The 24,336-nt window shown below is 61.3% G+C and overlaps 2 protein-coding genes across 2 annotated transcripts; both read right to left on the reverse strand.

Moving 5' to 3' along the window:
• Positions 1–3,814: 3,814 nt before the first annotated feature.
• Positions 3,815–7,402, reverse strand: LOC132318928 (somatomedin-B and thrombospondin type-1 domain-containing protein-like). Its single transcript, XM_059827961.1, has 5 exons — positions 7,195–7,402; positions 6,261–6,443; positions 6,057–6,147; positions 5,331–5,504; positions 3,815–3,920 (listed from the first exon to the last, which is right to left on the reverse strand). The coding sequence occupies exons 1-5, from the start codon at positions 7,400–7,402 to the stop codon at positions 3,815–3,817; spliced, it is 762 nt and encodes a 253-aa protein (XP_059683944.1).
• A 1,751-nt stretch (positions 7,403–9,153) lies between these two features.
• SLC25A1 (solute carrier family 25 member 1) lies at positions 9,154–23,356 on the reverse strand. Its single transcript, XM_059827741.1, has 9 exons — positions 23,266–23,356; positions 11,822–11,929; positions 11,568–11,667; positions 11,198–11,336; positions 10,616–10,700; positions 10,347–10,451; positions 9,821–9,936; positions 9,412–9,485; positions 9,154–9,268 (listed from the first exon to the last, which is right to left on the reverse strand). Exons 1-9 carry the CDS (start codon positions 23,354–23,356, stop codon positions 9,154–9,156), a joined length of 933 nt encoding a protein of 310 aa, XP_059683724.1.
• Positions 23,357–24,336: the final 980 nt, after the last annotated feature.

The following is a 24,336-nucleotide window of genomic DNA, read 5'->3' on the forward strand; positions in this document are numbered from 1 at the left end:
CACCGCTGGGCATGGAGAGGTATCATGCCAAGCCCTGCAAGCCACGAGGCTCCTGGCTCATGCTGCCACGTCCCTCCATTTGCCAGATGTCCTCTCTGGCCGCCAGCCAGGGCTGCAGGTTTGGTGGTGTAACTCAGGGGAACCCAACTCACCGTGCGGGACACTCGCTTCGTTCCCAATGTTTTGTAACTCTCCATCCTGAGGACACCAGTGCAGCATCGCCTCGGCCCATGCCTGCGCTGCTGCCTGCAGCATCCCTGCCCTCGGGTCCGGATGGGAGAAGGGGACATGTGCCCTGGAGCCCTCGCACCCCCTTGCACTGCTTGACTCCCACCACCTTTTTTTTAATGACCATTTTAGCTCCTCTCTCATGGCCAACCTGGGCTTTTATCCCAAATAAAGAGGCCAAGAACATCTCCAGCGTTGAAGCCTTTTAATTTCCCTGCTCAGGAGGGGCGGCAGGAGAGGGGGAGGCTGCAGCAGGGGCGGGGAGGGAGGTGGGAGCCAAACGCGTCATGAGGCAGCAAATGGGCAACAGCCACCAGCTGCAGCCGGGGAGGTCCAAACCCCAAAACAAGTAAATCCCCAACAAACCGCCCAGCCCCACGAGTGCTGCCCAGCTCACGGCTGCAGGCGTCAGACGGGCAGGTGGAGGCCCAGCACCCAGCTGAGACCCCTGAGCACCAGAGCCACCCCAGCGTGAAACAGGATGTGGCCACATCCACTTCCCCCGGCCATCTGCACAGCACCGACCCAGCGGCAGCGAGGGACGCTGCCGGGTGTCCAGGCTTGGGGACCACCATGGGGGGAACACCAGCATCAGCACCCTTGGAACAGCCGGTCTTGCTGAGCCCCGCGCAGTGCCGCAGCCCCAGCTTGGTGTGCCACAGATGGGGGGATGGAGCAGTGCTCAATGTGAGTGCATCCTGACCCATCCTCGTCCTCATCCTCACCCCCTCCTCGCCTGCCGCAGGGGCAGCATGAGCATGGCGAAGCCAAAGTGCGTCAAGTTCTCCAAGGAGGAGAAATTCCTCATCCTGGAGGAGTTCATCCTCTGCAAGGACATCTTGATCCCCAAGAGTGGACAGTACCTGAACACGCTGGTCCGGCAGCATGCCTGGGAGGAGATCACGGCCGCCGTCAACTCCCTCAGCCTCCTGGTCTGGCACATGCCTGACGAGATCCACAAGAAGTGGCACAACATGGTCATCAATGCCTGCAGGGAGCTGGCCATGGAGAAGCACCCACTGCTCTGCCAGCGGGCCCAGAAGAAGCTCTTCCACAACATCTTCGCCCTTCAACAAGCCCGGCCCCGGACTGCCGGACACTCTGCTCTCAGCCTCAGCCTCCAGAGCAAGGGCAGCCAGCAGCCCCCCTGGGATGCTGGAGGTCACCCCAGACTTGCTCCTGCATAGGAGCAGCCCTGGGCTGTGGGCTGCTCTGTCCATGGGGACCCCACCCGCCCTGGCCCCATGCTGGAGAGCTTCCTTGGTGCAGCTGGTGGGGAGCCCGACTCCAAGGAGAGCTTGCTCCTGGCAGGACCCCAGGACAGCATGGAAAAGAGACTGATGCCTCCCAGCACAGCCCCTGCAGCCCCCAACCTGCCCACAGCTGAGGGGCTCCCGGCGGTGGCTCCCCATCCCACCTTGCCACAGGGCCAGGGTGCAGCAGGGATGGCCCCAGTGCTGCCAGCCAGCTCCCCTGAGACACCAGCGCCCTTCCGCATCAAGTGCCTGCTGAGCCCGGCGCTGGCGTGGCCATGCCTCGGCGTGGTGGTGAGCCCAGCGATGCAGAGCAGGGGGACGGGCAGCCCCGGCCCCTGGCCCCGGAGGAGAACGGTGAGGTGCCCGCATCGCTGCCGGACTCTGCCTTCCTCCCTAGCGCCCACTGAGCCAGGTGTGCTGGACCCTCGCCACGGCTCCCAGCCCCGTCCCCGGGCCAGGCGGGTTGCAGAGCTGCAGCAGCCCTCCCCGGGCAGCGGCTCCTCCTTTGCCGTGGATAAGAATTTTTTGGAGAGAAGGGCCCGCTCACTCTCCCTGCCGGTGCCAGCACTGGGGGGGCCGTGGCCTGCCCTGCTCCCACTGCCGCTGCAGCACACGGAGGTGGCTCGAGGGAAAGACCGCAGGGTTAAGCTTTCAGGAGACTGTAGTGCAGCTGGCAGGGAGTGGTCCTGGGGTCTGCTTTCAGCATCGCAGACCCATCCTGCAGCGATGGCAGGGGCACTGAGGGGACAGAAAGGGCAGGAGCAGGCGGCTCCATGTCCTCTCTCTGGCTCTAGCGGGTTTCTCTGATCCGCTCAGGCAGCCCATCGGCACCGGAGGTGTCCCAGCCCGGCCCATGGGGCCACGTCGGCACAGCTTGGGAGTGGTGGGAGAAGCGGAGCCGGCTGCAGATGGAGATGCTGGAGCTGCAGAAGGAGACCCTGCAGCTGCAGAAGGAGAAGATCCTGCTGGAGGAGAAGCTCCTCCTGGAAATCATCAAACTCCGCAGGGAGCTGAGCACCTGATGGTCCTCTGCAGGCAGGGGGGTGGCCCAGGGCCACAGTCCCCACTGTGGGAGCGGGGACATCCCGCTGCCCCGGGGATGGGCACTGGCTGCCCACCTGCAGCCAGGGTCCCACGGGCCAAGGCCGGAACAGCAGTGCCGTGAGCTGCCCTCTCCTTCCCACCTCCTTTCCCTGTGCCCACCTTGGGATCCCTCCTGCCTGATGCCTACCTGTGTTCCCTCGGCCAGCCCAGCAAGAGCCAGCCCTGGCATGGTGGGTCATCCCACCCCGGGAGCCTCTTCCCACCAAGGTGGGGGTTTGGATGGGCGGTGCTGGGGAGCATGGCTCACGGTGCGGGCACGGCTGCCCTCTGCGGCTGCCCATGTCTCTTCTGGCCCCTTCACTCCATTTCCCTGGGGACGTTTAACAGCTTGGAGCTCCCCAGGCATCTCAGCTGTGGCAGCGTGGGGCTTGGGCACCGCCGGGCTTGGGCACCGCTGGTCGCTGCAGGTGGCCATGTCTGAATAAAGGTGATCTCTGCAGGCTAAGCGCCCGGTGCTGTGCCTGGCAGGTGTGGGGGTGAAGTCACCCAGGGGGTGGTTTGGGGGTGCAGGCAGGTACTGAGCCCACCAGCACAGTGTCTTGGCTGTGGGTACCACTGGACAAGGCTGGACTGGGGACCCCACTAGCGAGGTCATGTCATGCTGGGAGAGAAGTGGGGAATGGCACCAGTGCAGCCCAGCATCACCCAGACCAGCGCTGCTCCCTCCAGTGGGGGCTGCCAAGCCCCGCAGCTGGACCCAGACATTCACTGGCATCATCACCCATGTGCAGACTTCAGGTGCCTACATTTAACTTCTGTCTGCAAACCACAGCATGTGGCCGAGCCGCCCTTCATGGCTCACTCCATGGCTCACTGCAGTCACGCCAGCCTGAACACACAGGGAGGATGCTCCTCCATCCTCGAGTTGCTTGCCAATGACAGCTCATTGCATGGCGTGATGCCACAGCTGAGCATGACATTATCACATTGTCCTCCCATGTCACCGCCGCATCATCTTCTCACCCAGATTTAACCTCAGTGTGACGTTCCTCCACAGTTAATCACCGTACTTTAGCAGTTCCCTTATTTTTAATCTTTATAAGCAGGGTTTTCTTCCCATTCTTCAACAAAATACTTAATGGAAAACACGTGGAGTCAGCTCCAAGGGTGGGCAGCAAGCCTGCAGAAGGGTGAAATTATAAAAGACACCATGTTTTTATTTCATTCCCCCCTCCTCAGCAAGGAGCAGTGGCATGGGGGACTCAGCTCACCTTCCTGGGGGGATGCTACACAAAGATGAGAGCTGGTGGGGAGCAGACACAACCCTCCTGCAGCCCCTCCTGCACCCATGAGCCCTGGCACCCCGCCACGGAAGCAGCCACCCAGAATGTCCTGGAAGGGAAAGCTGGTGAGAGCTGGGGCATGACATGAATAATTAAATACAATTTTTTTAAAATTATATATATATAAAAGAATATATATTGTCAGTTGGACTAGATGATCATTGTAGGTCCCTTCTAACTGAAATATTCTATTCTATTTAAAAGTATTTATTTTTATATATTATTATATTAGTGATTTATAGTACATATTATTGACTTTTCTTCTAATATTATAGAAACATAGAATTGTTTAGGTTGGAAAAGACCTTTAAGATCATCAAGTCCAACCGTAAACCTAACACTGCCAAGTCCACCACTAAACCATGTCCCGCAGTGCCTCATCCACACGTCTAAAAACCTCCAGGGATGGTGACTCAACCACCTCCCAGGACAGCCTGTTCCAGTGTCTGACAACCCTTTCAGTGAAGACATTTTTCCTAATATCCAGCCTAAACCTCCCCTGATGCAACTTGAGGCCGTTTCCTCTTGTCCTGTCACTTGTCACTTGGGAGAAGAGACCAACACCCACCTCTCTGCAGTCCCCTTTCAGGTAATTGTAGAGAGTGATAAGGTCTCCCCTCAGCCTCCTCTTCTCCAGACTGAACAACCCCAGTTCCATCAGCTGCTCCTCATCAGACTTGTGCTCCAGACCCCTCACCAGCTTCGTCGCCCTTCTCCGGACACGCTCCAGCACCTCAATGTCCTTCTTGTAGTGAGGGGCCCAAAACTGAACACAGGATTTGAGGTGCGGCCTCACCAGCACCGAGTACAGGGGCTGTACGATCACCTCCCTGCTCCTGCTGCCCACACCATTTCTGATACAGGTCAGGATGCTGTTGGCCTTCTTGGCCACCTGGGCACACTGCTGGCTCATATTCAGCCAGGTGTCAACCAGCACCTCCAGGTCCTTTTTGGCCGGGCAGCTTTCCAGCCACTCGTCCCCAAGCCTGTAGCGTTGCATGGGGTTGTTGTGACCCAAGTGCAGGACCCGGCACTTGGCCTTGTTGACCCTCATACAACTGGCCTGGGCCCATCACTCCAGCCTGTCCAGATCCCTCTGCAGAGCCTTCCCACCCTCCAGCAGATCAACACTCCCGCCCAACTTGGTATTGTCTGCAAATTTACTGAGGGAGCACTCCATCCCCTCATCCAGATCATCGATAAATATATTAAACGATAAATATATTAAACAGTAAATATATTAAACAAACACACATATAATATTATGGCATATTATAACATTATCTTATAATATTGTGGCATATTATAACATAATATTAGTTTTATATTAAAATATATTATATTTATAATGAAGAATATAAAAGGAAGATGCCTCACGGGCACGGCGAGATGCTTCTCCATGGGGGCAGGGGAAGCATTGCGCCTCCAAAAGGGCGGCCCCCACCAAATTACCACCTACCTCGCTCCTTGCAGCCCATGTCCGGTGCAATGGGGACGGCGGTGGGACACGTCCCCCCGGCACTCAACACACACCCGCTTGTCCCGGTGCAGCCGGCGGCTCCAGGCCTGCCCGCGGCAGGGGGGCCCTACCTGCGTCAGGCGGAAATAGCCGCAGTAGCTGGGAAGGGGGGAGCTGGGGAGGGGGGGAAATGGGGAAAAAAGGGGGGAAAATGGGGGAAAAGGGGGTAAAATTGTGGTTGGACAGTAGGGCAGAGGCTGTGGCATCTTCTCCGTGGATGGAGGGGTGCAAAGGGGCCATGGCTTTACAGGGGTGCAAAGGAGACATGGTTTTGGCAGGGCACGAGGGAAGGGTAATGGCTCTGGGGGTGCAAAGGGGCGATGGCTTTGTATGGGGGTGCAAAGAGGTCGTGGTTTGGGGGAAAAGGATAATGGCTCTTGGGGTGTGTGCGTGCAAAGAGGCCATGGCTTTAGGGGGGTACAAAGGGATCGTGGTTTGAGGGTTGGGAAGGGTAATGGCTCAGCGGGGGTGCAAAGGGGCCACAGCTCTAAGAGGGGGGAGCAAAGGGGCCATGGGGCTGGGGTGGGGGAGAAGGGTAGTGGCTGTGAGGGTGCAAAGAGGCCTTGGGGATGGGGTTTGCAAAGGGGCCATTGCTGCAGGAGGGTGTGCAGATGGGTCACAGCTTTAGGGAGACGGGGTGCAGAGGGGCCCCAGCCCCACACCTACCCGGACGGCTCCTCCGACAGCAGCAGCCTGGCTCTCCACCAGGAATCCCTGAAGTCCCGGCTGAAGGAGTCAGGTAATATCTTGGCCACTTCTGGCAGAAGAGCAGCCAGGGTGGAGAATATGGGTGGTTAAAGACACCCCGGGACGGGCAGCGGGGATGGTCATGCACGAGGGAGGTGGGCAAACCCATGGGACCCGCATTACCTTTGGCCGTCCCACAGGTCGGGTGCTCCCCCAAGCAGCCCCGGCGCTGCTTGAGGTCAGGACAGGGCTCCCCTCCGTGCCGGGGTGGGACGGTGACCTGGCGGCTGCGGGTCTTGCTGCCGACCCCGCATGGGGAGCTACACCCGCTCCACGGCCCCCAGGGCCCCACCACGCAGCCCACCGCTGCCGGCGGGCCAGGGGAGCGGGTGGGACAGAGGAGAGGGAAAAGAGAGCTTCAGTGGCATGAAAGATGGAAGGAGGAGAGCGGGGGAGATGCAGCACAGGGGACGGGGAGAGAGGAGGAAGGAAAGGGGCCAGGGTGACCCCGGCAGCCCCTCTCCCCCAACCCCCAGGCAGGGGCTGCCCTGCCAGCGTGGTGGCATTGTGCACCGCTTCCACAGACCTTTATCCCTGCACCGCTGCCACGGCTCTGCATCGTGCTGAGCTGGGACCCCACTAATCTCCTGGAGATTAGGGAGGGCTGACGGCTGCAGTTGTCTGGGAGACGCGACTGGCGCCCGCCCGGGTTTGGGTCCCCAGGGCGGGCTGGCTCCGCACCCCCCAAGCCCACACTCCCTGTTTGTCACCCCCAGCACAGTCCCCAGCCCTGGTTCCCATGTCACTGTGCAAGGCACCGCCCGCAGCAGTGGCAGGGGTGACGCCAGAGCTCGTCCCACTAAGGTTCCATGCTGACGGCTCTGAGGCTTGCAATGACAGTGCCACCATTGTCCCACCATTCTCAGCTGCAGACCAGAGGCCACCCCTGCGGGCTCTCTTACTGCACAGGGAGCAGCCGGACATTCAGCATGGAAAAAAGCAGAAAATCAGGATATTGCTCCACACCCAGCCCAGCCGGCATCCCCAGATGCATCCCGTTACCGCTCTAAGTACAGAGCTAGCAGATAATGGCAAAAACCTGCCACCAAACACTCACCGGCACGGCGGCACACGGCATGGTAGTCCTCGCAGCAGTCGCCCGTCCTCTCACAATACGAGTCGCAGTAGCAGTGAGCCCGGCGGGCGGCTGGGGCCCAGCACGCATTGTTCCTGCCTGGGCAGCACCGGTGCTGGCAGCTGCCCATGGCACCTGCCAGGTAGCCAGTGGCCAGCAGCCAGCCCCCGCAGAGCAGCAGGCCGTGCATGCTGCTGGGACTCCACAAGCTCGCGAGGGACAGCTTCCCCCCGAGGGACGGCTTTCCCCCCACACCGGCAAACGCTGGGCGAGCAGCGAGGGCTGCACCGGCAGCAGTGCTGGGAGCCCTGGCCACACCGCCCCTGGGCTGGGCCGGGGGACAAAGCCCGTTCCCTTCTGCTCCACCGCCCCTCCCTGTCCCGGCTCTTCGCTCCACGGCCAGACCGAGGAGTTAATAAAATTAACCAGGATGGTTAATAAAACGCTGTGCGTGGCACAACGCAACCCCAGAGCTGCCAGGAGCAGCTGTGAACAGGCACTGCTGGGTTGATGCCAACAGTCCCCCGGGAGCACCCGCGCAGCCTTGGAGGGCAGCAGAACTGGGGCGCAATGGGAGACCCCATCCGCAATCCCCACCCGCACCGCAGGAGCCGCTTGCTGCCTGCTCAGCACAGCCTGGACACCAACACAGCCGCTAAAGCCAGACTGATTTTATTCAAATTGCGAATGTAAAACAGAATAATAAAAAAAACCCAAAAACAACCCAACCCTCACTGGCTTCAGAGCAGAAAGCCACAGGTAAACTGTGCCCGGGCTTTCCTTCTCCTCCTTCACCCTCCCGTGTTAAGGCTGCATTTGCCACTGGCGACAGGAGGGAGGAGGGACGGGGCGAGCTCCAGCTCCCGCACCTCCTGGGCTCCTTCACGTGAAGTTTGGCACAAATCCATCGGGGCCAAGCCGGTGTGGGGCAGGGCAGGGCTCCAGCCCCATGGCCACGGGTGTTAGTGGGTCAGCGTGAAGCTCCGAAAGCTACAGGATTACCTACGGGCCGCTGCGAGGCGGTGGGAGGGCAGATGGGGGGAATGTGGCAGAAGAAGGGGTTTGCACCCCCAGCCAAGGGGCCAAGTCTGCGGCACGGGGCTGCGCCTCCCCGCCCTGGCTCACACACACGTCTTGACTGTAAACAGCAAGTGATGGGGGCACGCAGCTTGCCCCGATCCCGGCCCCACAGCGAGGAGAACTAAAGGCCTGGCTGCATGTGCAACTTTGGGCAGCACCTGCTCAGCAGCCCAGAGGTGAGCGGGACCCAGGGGACGGGATGCTGCACCCTGGGGACGGGATGCTGCAGCCCAAGTGGTCTTGGTGCTGGCAGGGCAAAAGGAGGAGGGAGCCTGGGGCCGCACCGATAGGTTGCTGCCCCCCTGTCCCAGGGGGTGCAGGGCTGGTGGGCCCCCCAGAGCTGCTGTGAGACCCAGCGCATCACTCCCAGCCAACAGTGTCAGCCCCAAGAGCCTCCACCAGCTACGATGCCTGGTGCACGACTTGGCCCTTGCACCCACATGGCTCCCCGGGGGCTCGCAGCACCCCCAAAAAGAGCTGGCCCCCAGGCAGCCAGCAGCTCCTGGCTGCCGGGGTCCCCAGGGGCACAGGGCCACCGTCCAGGGGGACACCTCGCCCTGGATAACCTCGCAGGTGACGCAGGACCAGGGGGAAGTGTCACCAGGGGATCGGGGCGGGCATGACCGGGATGCTGGGGGTGTGGATGCTGCTCCCTCCCCGCTCCTTTAGCACACAACTAATAATTTAACCTGCTCCAGAGCCTGTTCCTAAACATAAAGGTGGCTGGGTTCGGGGGGGAGGTGTGCACGTGGGCAGACTTGGCCCCGGGCAGTGCCGGTGGGCAGCTGCCGGCTTGGTCACGGCTCTCCAGCTGCAGCCCCGCGGGGCGAGGGAGGTGGGGGCCGCCCCGGCCCGCCCCCCTCAGTCCGTTTTCCACACCTTGTTGAGGAACTTGACCACCTCGTCGTAGATGACGAAGACGATAGCCACATCGAGGCAGACGCGGCCCAGGCGAGGCACCGTGCCCTTGTAAAACCTGCCGGGGACAGAGGGGGTCCGTGGGGCTGGCTGCCCTCGCAGACCCCTCCCCGCTCGTCCTCCCTCATCAGGCTGCCCCCATGCCCCCCACTGGGGCTGACCCCGCTGCCGCCCCTCGCCCGCCCCCGCCGCAGGGCTTACGCCAGGGGCCCTTCGTATTTCATGATCTGGTAGGCGCAGTCCCAGGTGCTCTTGTACTTGTGCGCTTCCAGCCCCTGCGGGATGGGAAAAGCAGGGTCAGAAGCCAGAGCCGGGGGTGCATCCGGGGGATTTTGAGGGCGAGGGGGAGAGCTGGGGGGAAGGCAGGAGGAACCGATCCCCCTTTGCTGCTGCGGGCCACCGAGCCAGGCAGGGACATCCCCAACTCTGTGCCAACACTTGCCAGCACCCCCATGGGCCAGCTGTGAGGGAGCCGTGTCCCCTGGCATCTCCCAAACCTCGCCCAGCGTCGGGCACCTGCCCTGGGGGCTGCACGGAACAGCTCCCAAACAGCGGGTGACCCCAGCCTGCCACAGGCAGAGCGGTCCCACACCATGCCCCAGTGCCGTACCTGCATCCTGGTCTTTACCACATCCAAAGGGGTGTTGCCAAAGACACTCGCAGCTCCGGCGAGCGCTCCGAACACTCCCGTGACGAAGGGGTTGATGACCTTGTTGGGATCGTCCCCTGAGAAGGAGGAGAGGTTGAGGGCAGAGTGGTGGTGGGGGATGAAGCACAGCATCCCCAAGGGAGCCCATGGAGAACGTCCAAGGTCTGGCTGTTCGTGGTCAGGGCTGGAGCCATGCTGAGTGGGGAGCGTGGAGTGTTTGGATGGGACTGTTCAGCAGCACCAGCCCCACAGAGCCCACACAGCACTGGAGAGCTCAGGGCGGGAGTGGAGGTGATGCTCCAGCACTGGGACCCTTCAAACCCACAAGCTGAGGCCCCCCTACCCTGGCTTTCATCTTCCTCCATCACAAGAGGCTGAGCCACGAGAAGCGGAGGGCGTTGATGGAAAGCCCAAGCCCAGCTCCCAGGGATGGGCTGGGGGAGCCAGTGGCGCAGCCGGGGTGGCCTGGGGGATGGGGGCACCGTACCTTTGTACCAGTTCTTGAGGGAGGTCATGACAAAGAAGCGGATGGCCTGGTTCGATCCTTGCTTGAGGACAGTCGCGGTTAATCCCTGGTAGGTCCCCTTCAGTCCTGCAGCAAGAGAGGGTGTTGGAGGGGAGCACCAGCCTCACCCAGGCAGAGAAAAACCTCCCCAGGCCACCAGTCCCAGCCTGCACCCGTCTCCCACCTCCCGCCCTGTCCCCCCAGTGTGGGGGTACTGGAGAGAGACAGGACATCACTTCCCCAGGACTCACCCTGTTCCCGAACGATCTCCCGGACGCCATGGAAGAAGCCGCGGTATTTGGGCTTGGGGGAGCACTGGTCATGGATGAACTTCACCTGTGGGGAGATGATGTCCTCGTCCCAGCCAAGGCGAGGGGGGATGCACCCCCGAAGGGCTGCCGGCCACCTCTCGCTTTGCTCCGGGGATGGTCCCGAGACCAGAGCTGACCCATGTGGCCAGGCAACACTGGGTGAGGCCACGGGGGAAGCCTGCGCCCATGGCCAGCAGCGCATTTTGTAGAGGAAAACCCAGAAAACTGCCTCTGCAAGCAACTGCATGGGTTTTACAGCCCGAAAACGGGTGCCAGGACGGCTCCTGGGTAGGGGGGCTCCTCCCTGGAGTGGGGAAGGGGCCATGGCTGAAGGGCCTGACCTTTCCCTGGGGCTTTCCAGCATCTGCTTCTCCCCTGCAAAACCAGCCCGAGCAAACCTACGTGGCCCTCAGCTCCCCAGAGACCTGTCCCCCAAAAGCCAGGCATCCCTGGCTCCCGCCCCCTCCTGACTCGGCCCGGGGAGGGGTGCCAGGGCAGGGGACGCTGGCGGCTGCCTCCCACCTTTATGGTCTCCATGGGGCAGACCACCACCACAGCCTCGGCCACGCCGGCGCCCAGTCCGCAGACGAGGCCCCGCGTGCTGTCCAGCCGCCCCTTTTCGTCTCTCATCTGGTTGCTGAGGAACTCGAACATCCCAAACCTGCGGAGGAGCCGCCGTGCCAACCCCCGGGCGCCTGGCCGGGGGCCTGCACCCTCCCTGTCTTGGTCTGTCCCCAGCAGCAACCACGCACCCTGCAAGAGGACCCTCCCAGTCCGGGAAAGCACCCGGCTTCAGCAAAGTGCCACTGGGGACGTCGAGGCCAAACCCACCCCCCCATTTGCTGCCACCCAGGGTCCCCTCTGCTCACCCCGTGCCACAGGGGACACCTACCTGACGGCGGCCTTGGGGATGGAGCCATACACCAGCGAGCTGAGCCCCCGGTACAGCCCCCGGATGCCATGGTCGCGCACGGTCTGCTTCACACAGTCCCCTGCAGCAGAGCACAGCAGTGCCACCGTCACCCGCCATGCCGAGGGCCGCCATGCCGCCCCCCCAAACCCTGCTCCCCCCCAGCTCCAGCCAGGCTCCCGGGAGCCTCCCAATCCCGCCGGCGGGCTGGGGCAGGGCACTGGGCGCACACTCACCGATGCCCTTGTAGCGGGGAGGGTTTGCCTTCTCGTCCAGCTGCAGCTGCGTCTTCACATACTCGGTGGGGAATGTGATGCAGATCTCGATCCCTCCGGCCAGGCCACCTGGGCGGGAGAGGAGGGGACACTGGGGCCGGGAGCAGCACTGTGCCCATCCAGCACGGCGTGGCTGCTGCCGGCTCCACTACGGCTGAGCCCGAGGCCTCTGGCAGACAGGTCTGGGATGGGACGTGGTGTCCCTGTCCTCGCCAAATCCCTGGGGACTTCACACGGCAGCAGGGCCCCACGCCACCCTGGCACCCTGCACAGGCATCACCACCCGGCCGTGGCAAGAGCTGGCGAGGGAGGTTTCCCACCCGAAGGGGTGGGGAAACCGGGCAAAACGCCACACTCATGGCTGCTGGTTCAGCCTCGTTTCCCCCTCAAAGGCACCTCTCCCCTTCCGGAGCCCCACACCCTGCAGGTGAGCTGCCAGGACAGGGATTTATAAACCCAACAGAGCCCAATGGCACTGCATGAGGCCCGGCACTGCTCGCCTAGCGCTGGTGGAAGCCCATTTGCAGCCCCGGCCATGCCAGCACGGAAGCGCAATTACCATCAAGCCTGTCTGGCTGCCCCAGGCTCACGCAGCGGCAGCTGCTGGGCGCTGATTACACCGGCTGAAGCCTTTCCCGCTGCAGCCCAGGGACACGCTGGCACCCGGCAGCGAGTGACACTGGCTCTTGATGGTTGGGGTCCCCTCGGCTTGAAGCACCTGCAGCCGGCCCCACCACGAGCTGCCTCAGGGCAGCAGAGCTGACCCCGGCTGGGTTGGAGACCCCGGGAGCTGGGCTCACCCCTGGCCAGCCGGCTAACAACCGTGCGTGCCGGGCTCCCCCAGGCCTCGCAGGTGCAAACCCCGCTGCAGCCCAGGCCAAGGCATGAGCCGGCACTGGGGCAAAGCCGCCAGCCAGCAGCCTCCCCTGGACCGGGCGCTGCACTGTGCGATGCTGGGGAGCCCTGGGATGCTGCTGCTGGGTACTGGGCACCCTCCAGAGCAGCCATCGAGGGCCTCCTGGCTCCTTGCCCGGGGAGGGCGACTGAGGCCCAAGCCCACAGGACACGATCCAGCGTGGGGACAGGTCGGCTGCCAGCTCCCAGCTGGGGACAGGTCTCCTATGCCGCCTCTGCCGGCCCCTCCAGCCCCGCCACATCCTCAGCGTGACTCAGCAGCACCGCAGCTCCCGCTACAGCCACCCCCGGCACGCGGCCTCGCCAGCACTGGCCCCACCGCAGCCCAGGGGACACCCTGGTACCCCCAGGGGGGAATGCACTGCCATCGCGGGGAGGGCCAGCGCAGGGGCTGAGTGCAGCGGTGGGTTGTCCTGCTCTGCGGCCAAGCACAGGCCCAGTGCCACGCAGCAGAGCACAGCTCTGCTTATCAGCACCCTCCAAAGCACCCTGAGAGGGGATGCTGATAGGGGACACCACAGCCCATGGGACGGGGAGCCGGGCCACGGCTGCTCCCTGTGACAGCAGCAGGCAGCCCCAGCTCCTTGGACCAGGGGAGTTTCTCATATAGAGAAACCGTATGGCCTTCTGTATGGCCTCCAAATTTACAAGAGAGACCCTTAATCTCTCTGGTGCTGCCTCCAGCTCCCTCCCGCTGAGTGGCACCAGCAAAGCCTCCCACCCAGCATCGGGATGTCCCGGAGGTTAGGCTGCCATCCCCTGGGGCACCGCTGCCTTCTCTCAGCCATGTCCTTCTGGAGGGAAAGGAAAGCAGCCTCGCTGCACTCCCTCCAGCAGCTGGGCAGCAACCCCCTTAAAACAGCTTTATCCTGGTTTTTTTCCCCCAGGCACAAGCAGCAGCTGGCTGCACGCATCCTCCCCAAGGTAGCCAAGAAGACGTGCCAGGGCTCAGCACAGGCTGGGGACGACTGGAAAGCCCAGCCCCTTGCTCCAAGAGTATCCCCCTCCTCCCACAGGCACGGCAGGGATGGGGACACCGTGGCACTGAGTGCCGGTCCCCCATCCCCAAGGCAGGACCCACCAAGCCCAGCCTGGCAGCATCCCGGCCTTGCGGGGTGCTGGGGACGGGGCGCGAGGCCAGCGTGGCTCTGCCACAGCAGACAAAGGCTCCTTGTTTCCCCCTGCGTTCCCAGGAGGGGCCGGAGCTGCTCAGCCCGGGCCAGGCGGGCGCCTCCCGGGAGGCAGCAATGGGCAACCACCACCGGCCTTTACGCCTCTGCAGCACCCTGTGCTTCAGCAGCGTGGGAGGAAGCCACCGGCATCCGCAGCGAGGCCAGCTCACACCACTGCGGCCAGCCACTGGCTCTCACCCAGGGCTCCACGGGACAACAGCCACCATCCCTAGGGTCCCCTGAGCTCTCCTGCTGCCCCTCAACCCTCTCCCATCCTTGGCACGTCCGTCAGAGGTGGCAGACACTGCCAGTCCCATGGCACAGGGCTTGCCAAGCACCATAATTTCTGCTGCAAAGACAAACAGCTCCTGCAGGAGCAGCTGGCAGGTCCCCGGTGAGCAGCACGATGAGGAGCAGCGTCCTTCAACTGGCTGTAATGGTCCCCAAAAAGCCCAGCACCAGCTGGCACCTCTGCGCCGCTACACACCACTGTGCCACCAGCCCCGCTGCCACACGAACGGCCCAGATGCTGCCAAGACCACTTCCCTCCCACCTCCTGTGCTGCAATCCTGGAATGCTGGACATTTTAAGAGCTGTAGATGTTCCCACTCAGTTCCCCAGCACCAGCTGCTGCCCCAGCATCCCCTGGACCTGGGCAGCAGGTAAACACCTGGGACAAGCACCAGTCCAGGGGCAGTCGCACCAAACGGCACAGGGATGGGTGCGCACCTCCCGCAACCTACCCACGGCCTCAGCAGCCTCTAGGATTGAGGATGTTTGTCTATGCGGGGGAGGCAGGGAGGCTCTGCCTGGTATCCTGTGGGCAAAGCCGCATCCACAGGCATCCTGGAGCCTGGGAAGTGCCCTGGCAAAGGGACAGCGTGCCCCTCCTGGGAACTGGCAGCCTCTGGAGCACTGGGGCCACCTGAGCCGAGTTGAGGCAGGAGCAACAGGGCATCTACGCTGGCTCCCCACAGCAAACCAGGGAGCTGGATGCAAAAGATGTCCCCATCCCAGAGCCACCGTGAGAGTGGCTGCCTCCCCGGCACACAGCAGCACACACGTCACTCTGGCTGCAGCAGGGGACACCTCAGGGCTTGCGCAGAGTGGCAGGGGCGCAGCTGGACACCGGTGCCCTGATCACCTCTGTCACCGCTCTCTGTGGACAGATGAGGAGAGGGGAGCTGGCCCAAAGGCTGCCCTGCTGCTGCACAGCTCCGAGACTCCTCGGGCAGCTGCACGCACGTGCATCCCAGGGCAGGGGAACAGGTCTGTTCAGGGAAAACCCACCCAGAGGAGGATCTTCTCGCCCTGCTCAGGGACGTGTGCTGCCTGTGCTGCCAGGTCCCCTCCCTGGCCCCCGGTGTTGCTCCGGCCCCAAATCCCACGGGAAGGGGCACCCAGCAGGGACTCCAGACGCACTGCATGACTTGGGGCAACTTTTTCCTGTCTGCCTGCAGAGAGCAGGGCGGCACAAACCGCCCACCTGCAGCCCACTCCCTCCCTGGAAGAGAGATCCATCAGCGCTCCCATTCTGCTGTCGGAGCGTCCTCTCCCCATGACCTTTTATTCCAGCAGAAACCTTATTCTATGCAAATAAATCACCCCATTGCCCACGAGCAGCAGCTCCTTCCAACCCCCCCTGCCTCGCCAGGGCTTTGCAACCTGTTTACCCGGACTTTAACCGGCAGCTTCAGCTCTTGCAACACCGTGGAGTCAGCAGAAACAGCCGGCAGCGAGCGCTCAAGAGGTGAAAGACCAAGTGGGGCAGCCTGGACGCTGAGCCAAGGCTCTCTGCTATTAGCTGGATGCAGCGGAGCCAGAGGAGAGGGGACGTCCTTCAGGGAAGGTCGCTCTGCTTGGCCCCAGAGAAGGTGCCACAAGCGCCAGGAATGGCTCCCCGCCTGCAGCGAGCCTGCAAGCGCTCTGGCTGCCAGCAATCCCGACCCTGCAGGCCCAGCGAGGAAGGGAGAGAAGGGAAAAATACCTGTTTGTCAGCCACGTGGCATGGTTTTCCCAGAAAAAGTTTAGCTCTCCTTTGTGGAGGGGCCAGCAGAGTTATCGGAGGATGAGGCCGCAGCCCTTGGGCACGGCTGGGAAGAGCTGGCAGGAAGCAGATGAGGGTTTTTGGGGACAGCGGGAGGGTGCTGCCCCTGCGACGCTCCCGCAGCGCACGATGGCATTGGCACACGCAGGTTCAGCTAATGACCTCAAACCCCATTAGCGAGCAGCTCCTGGTGACACCACCAGCCACCCCCGGCCAGCCCATCCCAGGGACCCCAGCTCCGGCGCCCAGGACAGGGTGGGTGCCAAGGGCAGGAGGATGCCACCGCGATGGGGAAGACGAGCAGAGCCCCGGGGGCTGACACAAACCAAGGCTGCGCAGCCGTGGCTGGCACCGCTACCCCCTGCAAACCCCCACCCGGAGGCAAGCGTCCCTGCGAGCACCCACTGCCCTGTTTGGGAGCCACAGAGGGGCAGGAGGCGGCACGGGCCCTCTGCCACTCCTGCAAGTGACTGCGCCTGCAAAAGCATCCGGCTCCTGCGGACTGCGCAGCAGCTCTCTGTGCTGCTCTGATGAGAAGTGAGCACCTGGAGAGCAATTTCAGCCTCTCCATTTTAAAGGTAATTTCACACGCAGATACACAAGCACCTGATTTCCATACAAAAAGCTCCTTTTAACTTCAGTTTTGGCAGGATCCTTTCAGGCCAGAGGAGATTATTCCTAAGGGCCTGGAAGCAAAGCAGCAGAGCTCTCACAGGACCCATACCTTATGGCAATCCTTATGGTTCCTACCCTCATGAGGGGACTTGGCGCCCTTCCCCATTAGCCAAGGTAGCCCTCAGAGCTGGGGGATAAAAACCAAATAAATAAAAATAATCAAAGACCAGCAGGGTGCTACAAATCGGGGAGGCAGAAATACCCACCTGCAGCTCATCACAGTTCTCTGCAGGCCAGGTGCTGCCCCATCAGCAGCAGAGAGCGCTCTGTCTGCCTGCTCCCTAGGGATCGAGCCTCTCCGGGCAGCCAACTGCTCTGCCCTTGAGCCGTGCCACTAACATAGCCCAGCTAAAGGCGGTAGTGGAGAAATCCTACCATGCCTGCAGTGGTGAAACGGGTTTAACGGGCTCCACCCTCACCACACTGTCCCACCACGGGCCGTCTTGTGAAACAGGCTCGGGGCAGAGCCCCGCTGAAGGAGCAGGCAGGCACCTCGCTGCGGACTGCGCTCTCCTGGAGAGCCAGCTTTCGGCGGGGCTGGCAGCACAGCCCTCTCCTGGGCACCGCCTCCTGCCACGCACAGCCCTTCACTGCCCATCCGCAGCCCCATCCTTAGGGAAAACCAACAAGGGGCTGCTCCGCCGGGAAAGGTCTTATACGGTGCTGAGATCGGGGAGGGCTGTATGCACAGCATGGCCACTTCGCCAGATTGCCAGAGAATTACACGTTTTGGTTAGAAAAGAAAAAAACATGTTCTTCTCTGAGAGCGTCCATCAGCTGCGCTGGTGTCAGGGGCCCTGGAAGGTCTCCTACCTGATAGGGGCAAGGCCGGCGGAGGACACAGGGGTTCAGCATGTCCATTGGTAAATACACGTGGCCGCTTTCGTCACGGGAGCACACCGCGGCCAGGCTGGCAAAAGTCTGATCCCCCACCGGGGATACACAGAACGACAAACATGAGATGTGCCTCCCTGTACCCTGTGCCATCGGGTGGGTAAACAGCTCCGCGCAAACAGCACTGCAGATAATGCTGTAGATGGGATGGAGTAATTTGTCCCTAATCTTACTGGAACTGTCCTGTTTCAACAGGCCGTCCTTTCACAACCCGCTCATTCATCTCCTCTTTGCATTTACTTCTCAATGGGCCAATACTGCAATAAATCATTATTATATTTTAAACTTCTTGGCTGTGAGTATGATGGCAAAAGCCATTTCCCTTTGCTCGCTGTCACAGCATCACCTGCCTTTGGTGCTGACTCCACCTTTGGGGACTGTCAAGTCCCCCATCCCTGCTCAACTCACCTTCTCCCCGCTGCCGTGTGCACCCCGAGGCCCTGGTTCTGCCACCGTGAGCTGGCTCCCAGCCAACCCACCACCCCGCTTCAGACACCTACTTTTTAAGCGTCCAAAAATCTTTCTAAAGACAGGCAACAGGGAACTGATGTTGGAGCCCAGGGCTGCTGGACACCTTCCCCAGCACAGCCCCTTAGCCGGGTGAAGGAGCTGCTGCGGGGACTGAGGCTTCGCTGGGGATAGGCTCTGGTCCTCTGGCCACCAGCACAGGGGAATGACTGCTATACCAAGCACTGGAGCACAGGGAGAGAGAAGAGACAGCAAAAAAATCAACCCCTGCTGTCAGAAGGTGACCTGAGACCTCAGGGCACAAGCACAGGGTCACCACTGCCCAGGCAGGAGCAGGGAGGCTGCATTGGTATGCACCGCACAAGGCCATCAGAGATAAGAGACGCTGCAACATCCCTGAGCTGTCAGCTCGCAGTGCTCAGTGCCTCCGAGAAGATGGATGGCTCCTTCCGATCATTTACGTCAACCCAGAGAAAATGGTCGCCTGCAGAATGTCAAGCAGAGCATCAGGCATGCGAAAATCTCAGAAACTCACATTTCAAAGCCCGAGGTTGACCCCAGCTCACACAGAATTCATTCAGACCAAAGAAGCTGGGCACCCCGATGTGGTTTCCCAGTCCTGGGGCTGACAGCCTCCTTCCACCTGCCTTGAGCAGCTCTAGGTTTCTGCAGCAGCTGCAGTCCGCGAGGGCTCGCAGGCAGGCACGGATGCACTCGTGGCCAGCGTGCTCCTGCCCCACTCCTCAGACAGACGACAGCCAGGAGAGACAACCCCAGGGGAAACCACAGCCCAGGGCCAGCAGACCTGGCAAGAGTGGTTCCCTCCACGCCCACCAATCCTCCCCCATGGCCGTGTTCAGCCCACCACCCGGCTCCCCCAGCTCAGCATCGAGGGGGGAACATCCCCCACTCTGCTGAGAGCACCAGGCATCCACCTAGAAGCCAGGGAGCATGCCGGACCACAGCCATTCCCAGCAGCACAGCCTCCCTCCCACCCTCCCAGGAGGGCAACGGCCCCTGAAGCCCAGGTGGACTTGGGACTTTTGGGAAAGGAGCCCTACTCTGCAAGAAGCAAGTCACAGCTTTCACACCCAGTCCCTGACTCCTCTCCTCTGTAGGTACAGCATTTCTAAGAAAGATTATATCAAGAGATTAACAAAGAAGAGGAAACTGAAGCTCTAATTACTGCTTTGTTTCTCACATGATCCTGGGCTCCCTGCTAAATGTGTGCTTCATGCCCTACCCTGCAGGCCCTTCTCTTTCTCCCTGCGGAGTCCCTCTCCCTCCGCCCCACGCTCCGCCTGGGACCTTGGTGCACGTCACTGCTGTTTCCCAGCAGTACTCAATGTCTGTGGCAAACATCAGCGCAACAGTCACGACCATTGCGAGCTCTTTCTAAACCAAGCAGTCCGTAGGACAGCATTTAATGGGCATGGTGGTGTGAGTTGATGGCTGGACTTGATGATCTTACAGGTCTTTTCCAACCCTAGTGATTCTGTGATCCAGACGTCCTGCCTCCCTGCCCAGGCAGGATTAGGTGTAGGCAGGAATGGCAACTGTGCACCAGCCCCCAGCCGAGCAGAGGTACCATGCGAAGAGCAAGGCAGCTGAGAGCTTCTCCGTGGGAGGGAGCAGACCCCAGGCTTCAAAGCTGGCTAAAAACAGAGTAAGACTGTACTTAACTCTGGGCAGGGCAGGCAAAGCCTTTCATCAAGCAGCCACTGCTAACCAGGAGCAAAATAATCAGGCGGAGGGCAGAGGTGTGGGGGTTTGCCTGCAAAATGGCAAGGACCGTTTGTGGTGGGCTCTAAATAGTCCACCACAGGCTGGCTCAAGCTGACTTAACAGCACTGCGGTGCCCAAAAACCCAGCAAGGAGCCCTCCGGGAAAACACAGGGATGACCGCCTCCACCAGCTCCGCAGCCAGTGCTCCTGCCTCACCACTTGCTGCCTTTATTTCAAGCTCCCCCTTGGCCACCGCCGCACGGCCCCGTGCTGGGAGCTGCACAGTGGACCGGCAGCACCCACCCCTGCGGAGGCTGGCAGGAGGGACAGGAGCCTGGTGGGCTAAAGGGTTTGTTTGGAAACCACGGCACAGAAACTGAAAGCTGGCTGTGGGGAGGCTGAAGACACAGCTGGACTCCCGGTTCTGCCTGCTAACAGGCAGGCAGAAGAGACACAAGCTGGTCCTCAAACCAGCTCATGAGTTCACAAGAAAATTATGCCAGCTTTACAGCAGGTAACTGAGCCAGCAGATCAGTTCAAAAGATACAGATAATATCCGTTTCAGCATAAAGCCTGCACGTTTATCAGTCCCAACCAAGTTTAAGCTAAGTGAAGTTATGCCAAACCTTTGTGTCCTACAGCTATGTCACTTCTGACACAGTGTCAGGTCCCCCAAATCTACTATGCACCATCAGTTCAGAGCCTGGGGGGCTCTTCCCCTTCCAAAGGGGTGTAGGGGTTGAACAGCGGTAGGGACCCACACGCACTCAGCTCTGCCCTCTCTGGAAGCCCAGTCTGTATGCAGCACCCCGAAGACTAAGTCCTGGCAGTGACACCAACCCAACCGGCCAGGACGGCCAAGCTGCCTTCATGTGCTTGGGCCACACACGGCTGCAGTACGGGCAGCGGTGCAGGCTGGGTGGTCACAGCAAGGTGACGTGCTGCCCTGGCACACAACAACTGCTTGGACAAATGAGAGCCCATTAGCAAATTAATTTTTAACTTTGTGTTTGTCTGTTGTGACAACTGAAGGAGAAGAGCTCTTGGCAGCCAGAGCTTCACTTGCATCTCTTCAGAAGAGCCAGCCCCAGCCTGCTTAGGTCGGGGCAGCGCAAGGGAGCTGTGTCTCCCTGGCAGGGGATCTCAGTTACACACAGGCTCTGGGGGCAGATACGCATCCAGGGCAGGATGACGGCTGCTTATTTAACTCCAGCAGTACAAGACAGATGAAGCACAGCACAGCAGGAACGGTCCGTCTTGAACATCTCCAGCTCTCCAAAAGACAGATGTCAGATTAGAAACCCTGAGAGCATCAGCAAACCCCTTAAAGTCAGCAGAGACAGTCACAAATGGCACTGCATCCCCCCAGCAAAGGGCTGGAGGGCTGAGCGGACCGGGACACAGGGAGTTAACAGCAGCTTTCTCCCATCTATGTGGTTCTCTAATACAATTAGATGCCACAGAGGCTTGGCTGGACTTCTGCCCATTAACCAATTACTCTGGTTTGATGCGTGTGAGAAGACCAGCATCTCAATAGGGTCCTTCTTCCACCTCTGCAGCCTCACGTGGACCCAGAAGGGCTCCTCCAAGCAAGGGCATGTGCAGCTTTGTGCCATGTTGCCCAACCTGACACCTGGCAGAGGCCACAAGCACCATGTCCCTTCCCTTACAGCAGAAGAGCTTCCAGGCACACCCACGGCAACTTTCCCCGGCAGAGGAGAGCGGGGCAAGGCTGCTGCAGCTCTTTCAGAGTATGCCGATAAGCCATCCACAGCTGATGATCCCCGATTATGGGCCTACGGAAGGCTTACGGAAGTCTCCTGGTACACTGGCCCAGGTAGCGACAACCTTACGCACCACACACGGGCAGCGAGGTGGGAAAGACTGGGAAGGCTGGATGGGGAGCAAACTGCCCGTCTTTCCCGCCCTAAACTTGGAATAAATCCCATTTAAAAGACCTCTAAATAAAAGGGGATAAGAGACCTGAAGTAACAACCCACTTTGAGGGGGTGGCAGCACAAGTCTTGAGACCCCTGAGGAGCACAGAGCTCTGGAGGAGCCTGGCCTCACCGAAGTCTCATTTGAGAAGGCACCCTCTGGTTTGGCCACGGCTGCCTCCTCCCCACGCCCCAGCCCTTTGGCCAGGCAGCCCGGGTGACTGGCACAGACCCCTCCAGGCAACGTGACGCTGGGAGGCCTCCTCACCCTTTGCATGCTCCAGTGCTTGCATCCATTTCCCGCGGCGCTGCCGTCTCCAGCAGTTCTCCAGAGCTGCGCAATGGGAGGCCGACCGCTGAGGCAGGGGCCAGGGCTGGCGGGCAGAGCCAGCGCAGCAAGGGCTCGGCTCCCCACGCCCAGCCGGAGGGCAGGTAGACCCTCGCTCCTCCCGGGTCCCCGCTACAGGAGGCTGGAGCTCTGCCTTCGGCGGGGAGCAGAGAGTTGGACAGATGAACAAAGGTGCAATGTAGGAGGGGGAATTGGCTGGAAAACACAAAAGCTCTAAGCACGCCAATCCTGTCAAGGCCATGATGGCTCATTTCAAAGGGAAGACACTAATCTCCGCTCTGGGAACTGTCCTGCGAGTGGCAAAAGAAACCAGGGAGCTAACTAAGGGCTACAAAAGAGTTTAAGGAGCCTGTCTGCGACTGTCTTGGACTCCATTCAGCTCAAAGCTCAAACCAGCCACAAGCAGGAGCAAGCGCGTTAACTCTGCAGTTACCGCTGCACTTAGAACCTATTTAGATCCCACGGAAACGGTCAGAACTGGATGGGAGAACATGCCCTGATCCACAGGGATTGATGCTGAGACACAAAGGAGGGACCAAGAAGCCGTAAGCAGAGCTGTATCAAAGCAGCACGCGCGACACGGCTGGAGCAGGCGCGACCTGAGCGCTGCCGCTTCGGCTTTCTCCCTTAACATCTTCAGGGGGTGCGTAAGGGGGTCCCCCGCTGCCGCCTCTTCCATCAGTTCAGCTCCCTCCTGCTAACACGGAAATCTGCCCTGCTGAACACCGCGACTTCCGCAAGCCCTGGAGGCCCCGCGCTGCTGCGGTGGGAGCCCCGACACCTGCCCGGCGAGGCCACAGGCTGCACAACAGCCTCGCAGCGGCCGTGCGACCCCCGCCAGGAGCAGCGGGAGCCCGGAGAGCTGACGCCCAGGCGCGGGATGCATCTGCCGGAGCTCTTTTGCTGCTGCTGCCAAAGGGAAACGCCGGTTCGCCGCGGGCCACCTCCCTGGGGCTGCCGGCTGCCGGGATGCGGCGGGAGAAGGGCGTTTTACGGACCGGCTCCGGGGCTGCCGGGCTTGCACGGCGGGAGGAAGCCCGGGCGGGACGGGCAGCGGGCGATCGCAGCAGGCTGGGTGGCAGCGACCGGGGGGGAGCACCTGCGGGGAGCGCGCTGCCTCCCCCGGGGCGGGTCACGGCAGCCTCCGCCCAGCGCGGATGCCCACGCTGGCAGCGGCGGCCCCGCCCGGGGGGGGCTCCGCGGCCGGGGGGTGGGGGGCTTACCTGCCAGGATGGCCTTGCCGGGGTGGGTGAGCTTGGCCTTGCCGGCGGGGGCGGCGGCGGCCAGGCGGCGGGGCGCGGCGGGGGCGGGCATGGCCGGGCTGCGCCGCGGCTCCTGCGCTGCCCGGCGGCGGCGGCCCGGGCCGTATTTCAGGGCCGCGCCCGCGGAGGGGCGGCCCCGGCGGCGTCACATCCTCACGCGGCGGGGCGGGGCGGGGCGGGGCGGAGCGGGGCGGGGGGAGCATCCCGCGGCTCGGCCTGCGGGGAGCGGCCTCCGGCGGGGGGAGGAAGAGGGGACAGGGCAGGCAGCGTGCCTCGGCCGGGGCCCGGCTCCGCCTTCGCCAGTGTGAAAATGGTGATCTCTTACCCCGCTCCCGACAAACCGCGGACCCCCCCCGCGAGGGTACAACGGAGAGATGTCCGGTCAGCCCGGCCAGACACGGGCGCGGGTCACAGGGACTGGGCTGAACAACCGCAAGCAACCAGTGCAGCAAGCAGCACCCCCCCGGGCACGCTTAGGCCAGGGCTAGCTGTGAAAAACACCCTAAAAACCACTCAGTCAGTAAGATTGTCACAGCAGCACGCTTGCTGCTCTTGGGCGAAGGTAGAATTGGCCTTCACTGGTCCGAGCGCACTTCAAAGGGGGGGTTGGCTGCTCTCATGGCCTTTGCTTGAAGCATTTATGGTTTGGTCAGTGCGGAAGGCAGACAAGGAAACTCCCAGGGTAGTCATCAGATGTGAGCGCCTAACCTTGTAATTGGAAGAGAAACCAAAACATTCTCAAATTAAAAGACTGCCTATGAGTGCACAGACAGTTTGGCCTTGTTTCTGATAATGTTTAGGTTTTGGGGGGGGATTTATCTATTGGTCCTAAATAATTAGGCTGTGCAAACTGCACGACTACTTGTTCTTGCTTTATCTGCAGACATAGGAAGACAGCCCTTCGCTAATTCACGTCTGAAAGCTGTATTTACAGCAACGCTGGGGAGAGAAACCAATGCTGCTTTCCCTTCCGTCCAGGATTTCACAGAAAGCAGGGAACACTGGAGCTGGACTCCAGAGCTGTGTTCTCCC

Source organism: Gavia stellata, chromosome 21 (assembly GCF_030936135.1).
Source record: "Gavia stellata isolate bGavSte3 chromosome 21, bGavSte3.hap2, whole genome shotgun sequence".
Lineage (NCBI taxonomy): Eukaryota > Metazoa > Chordata > Aves > Gaviiformes > Gaviidae > Gavia > Gavia stellata.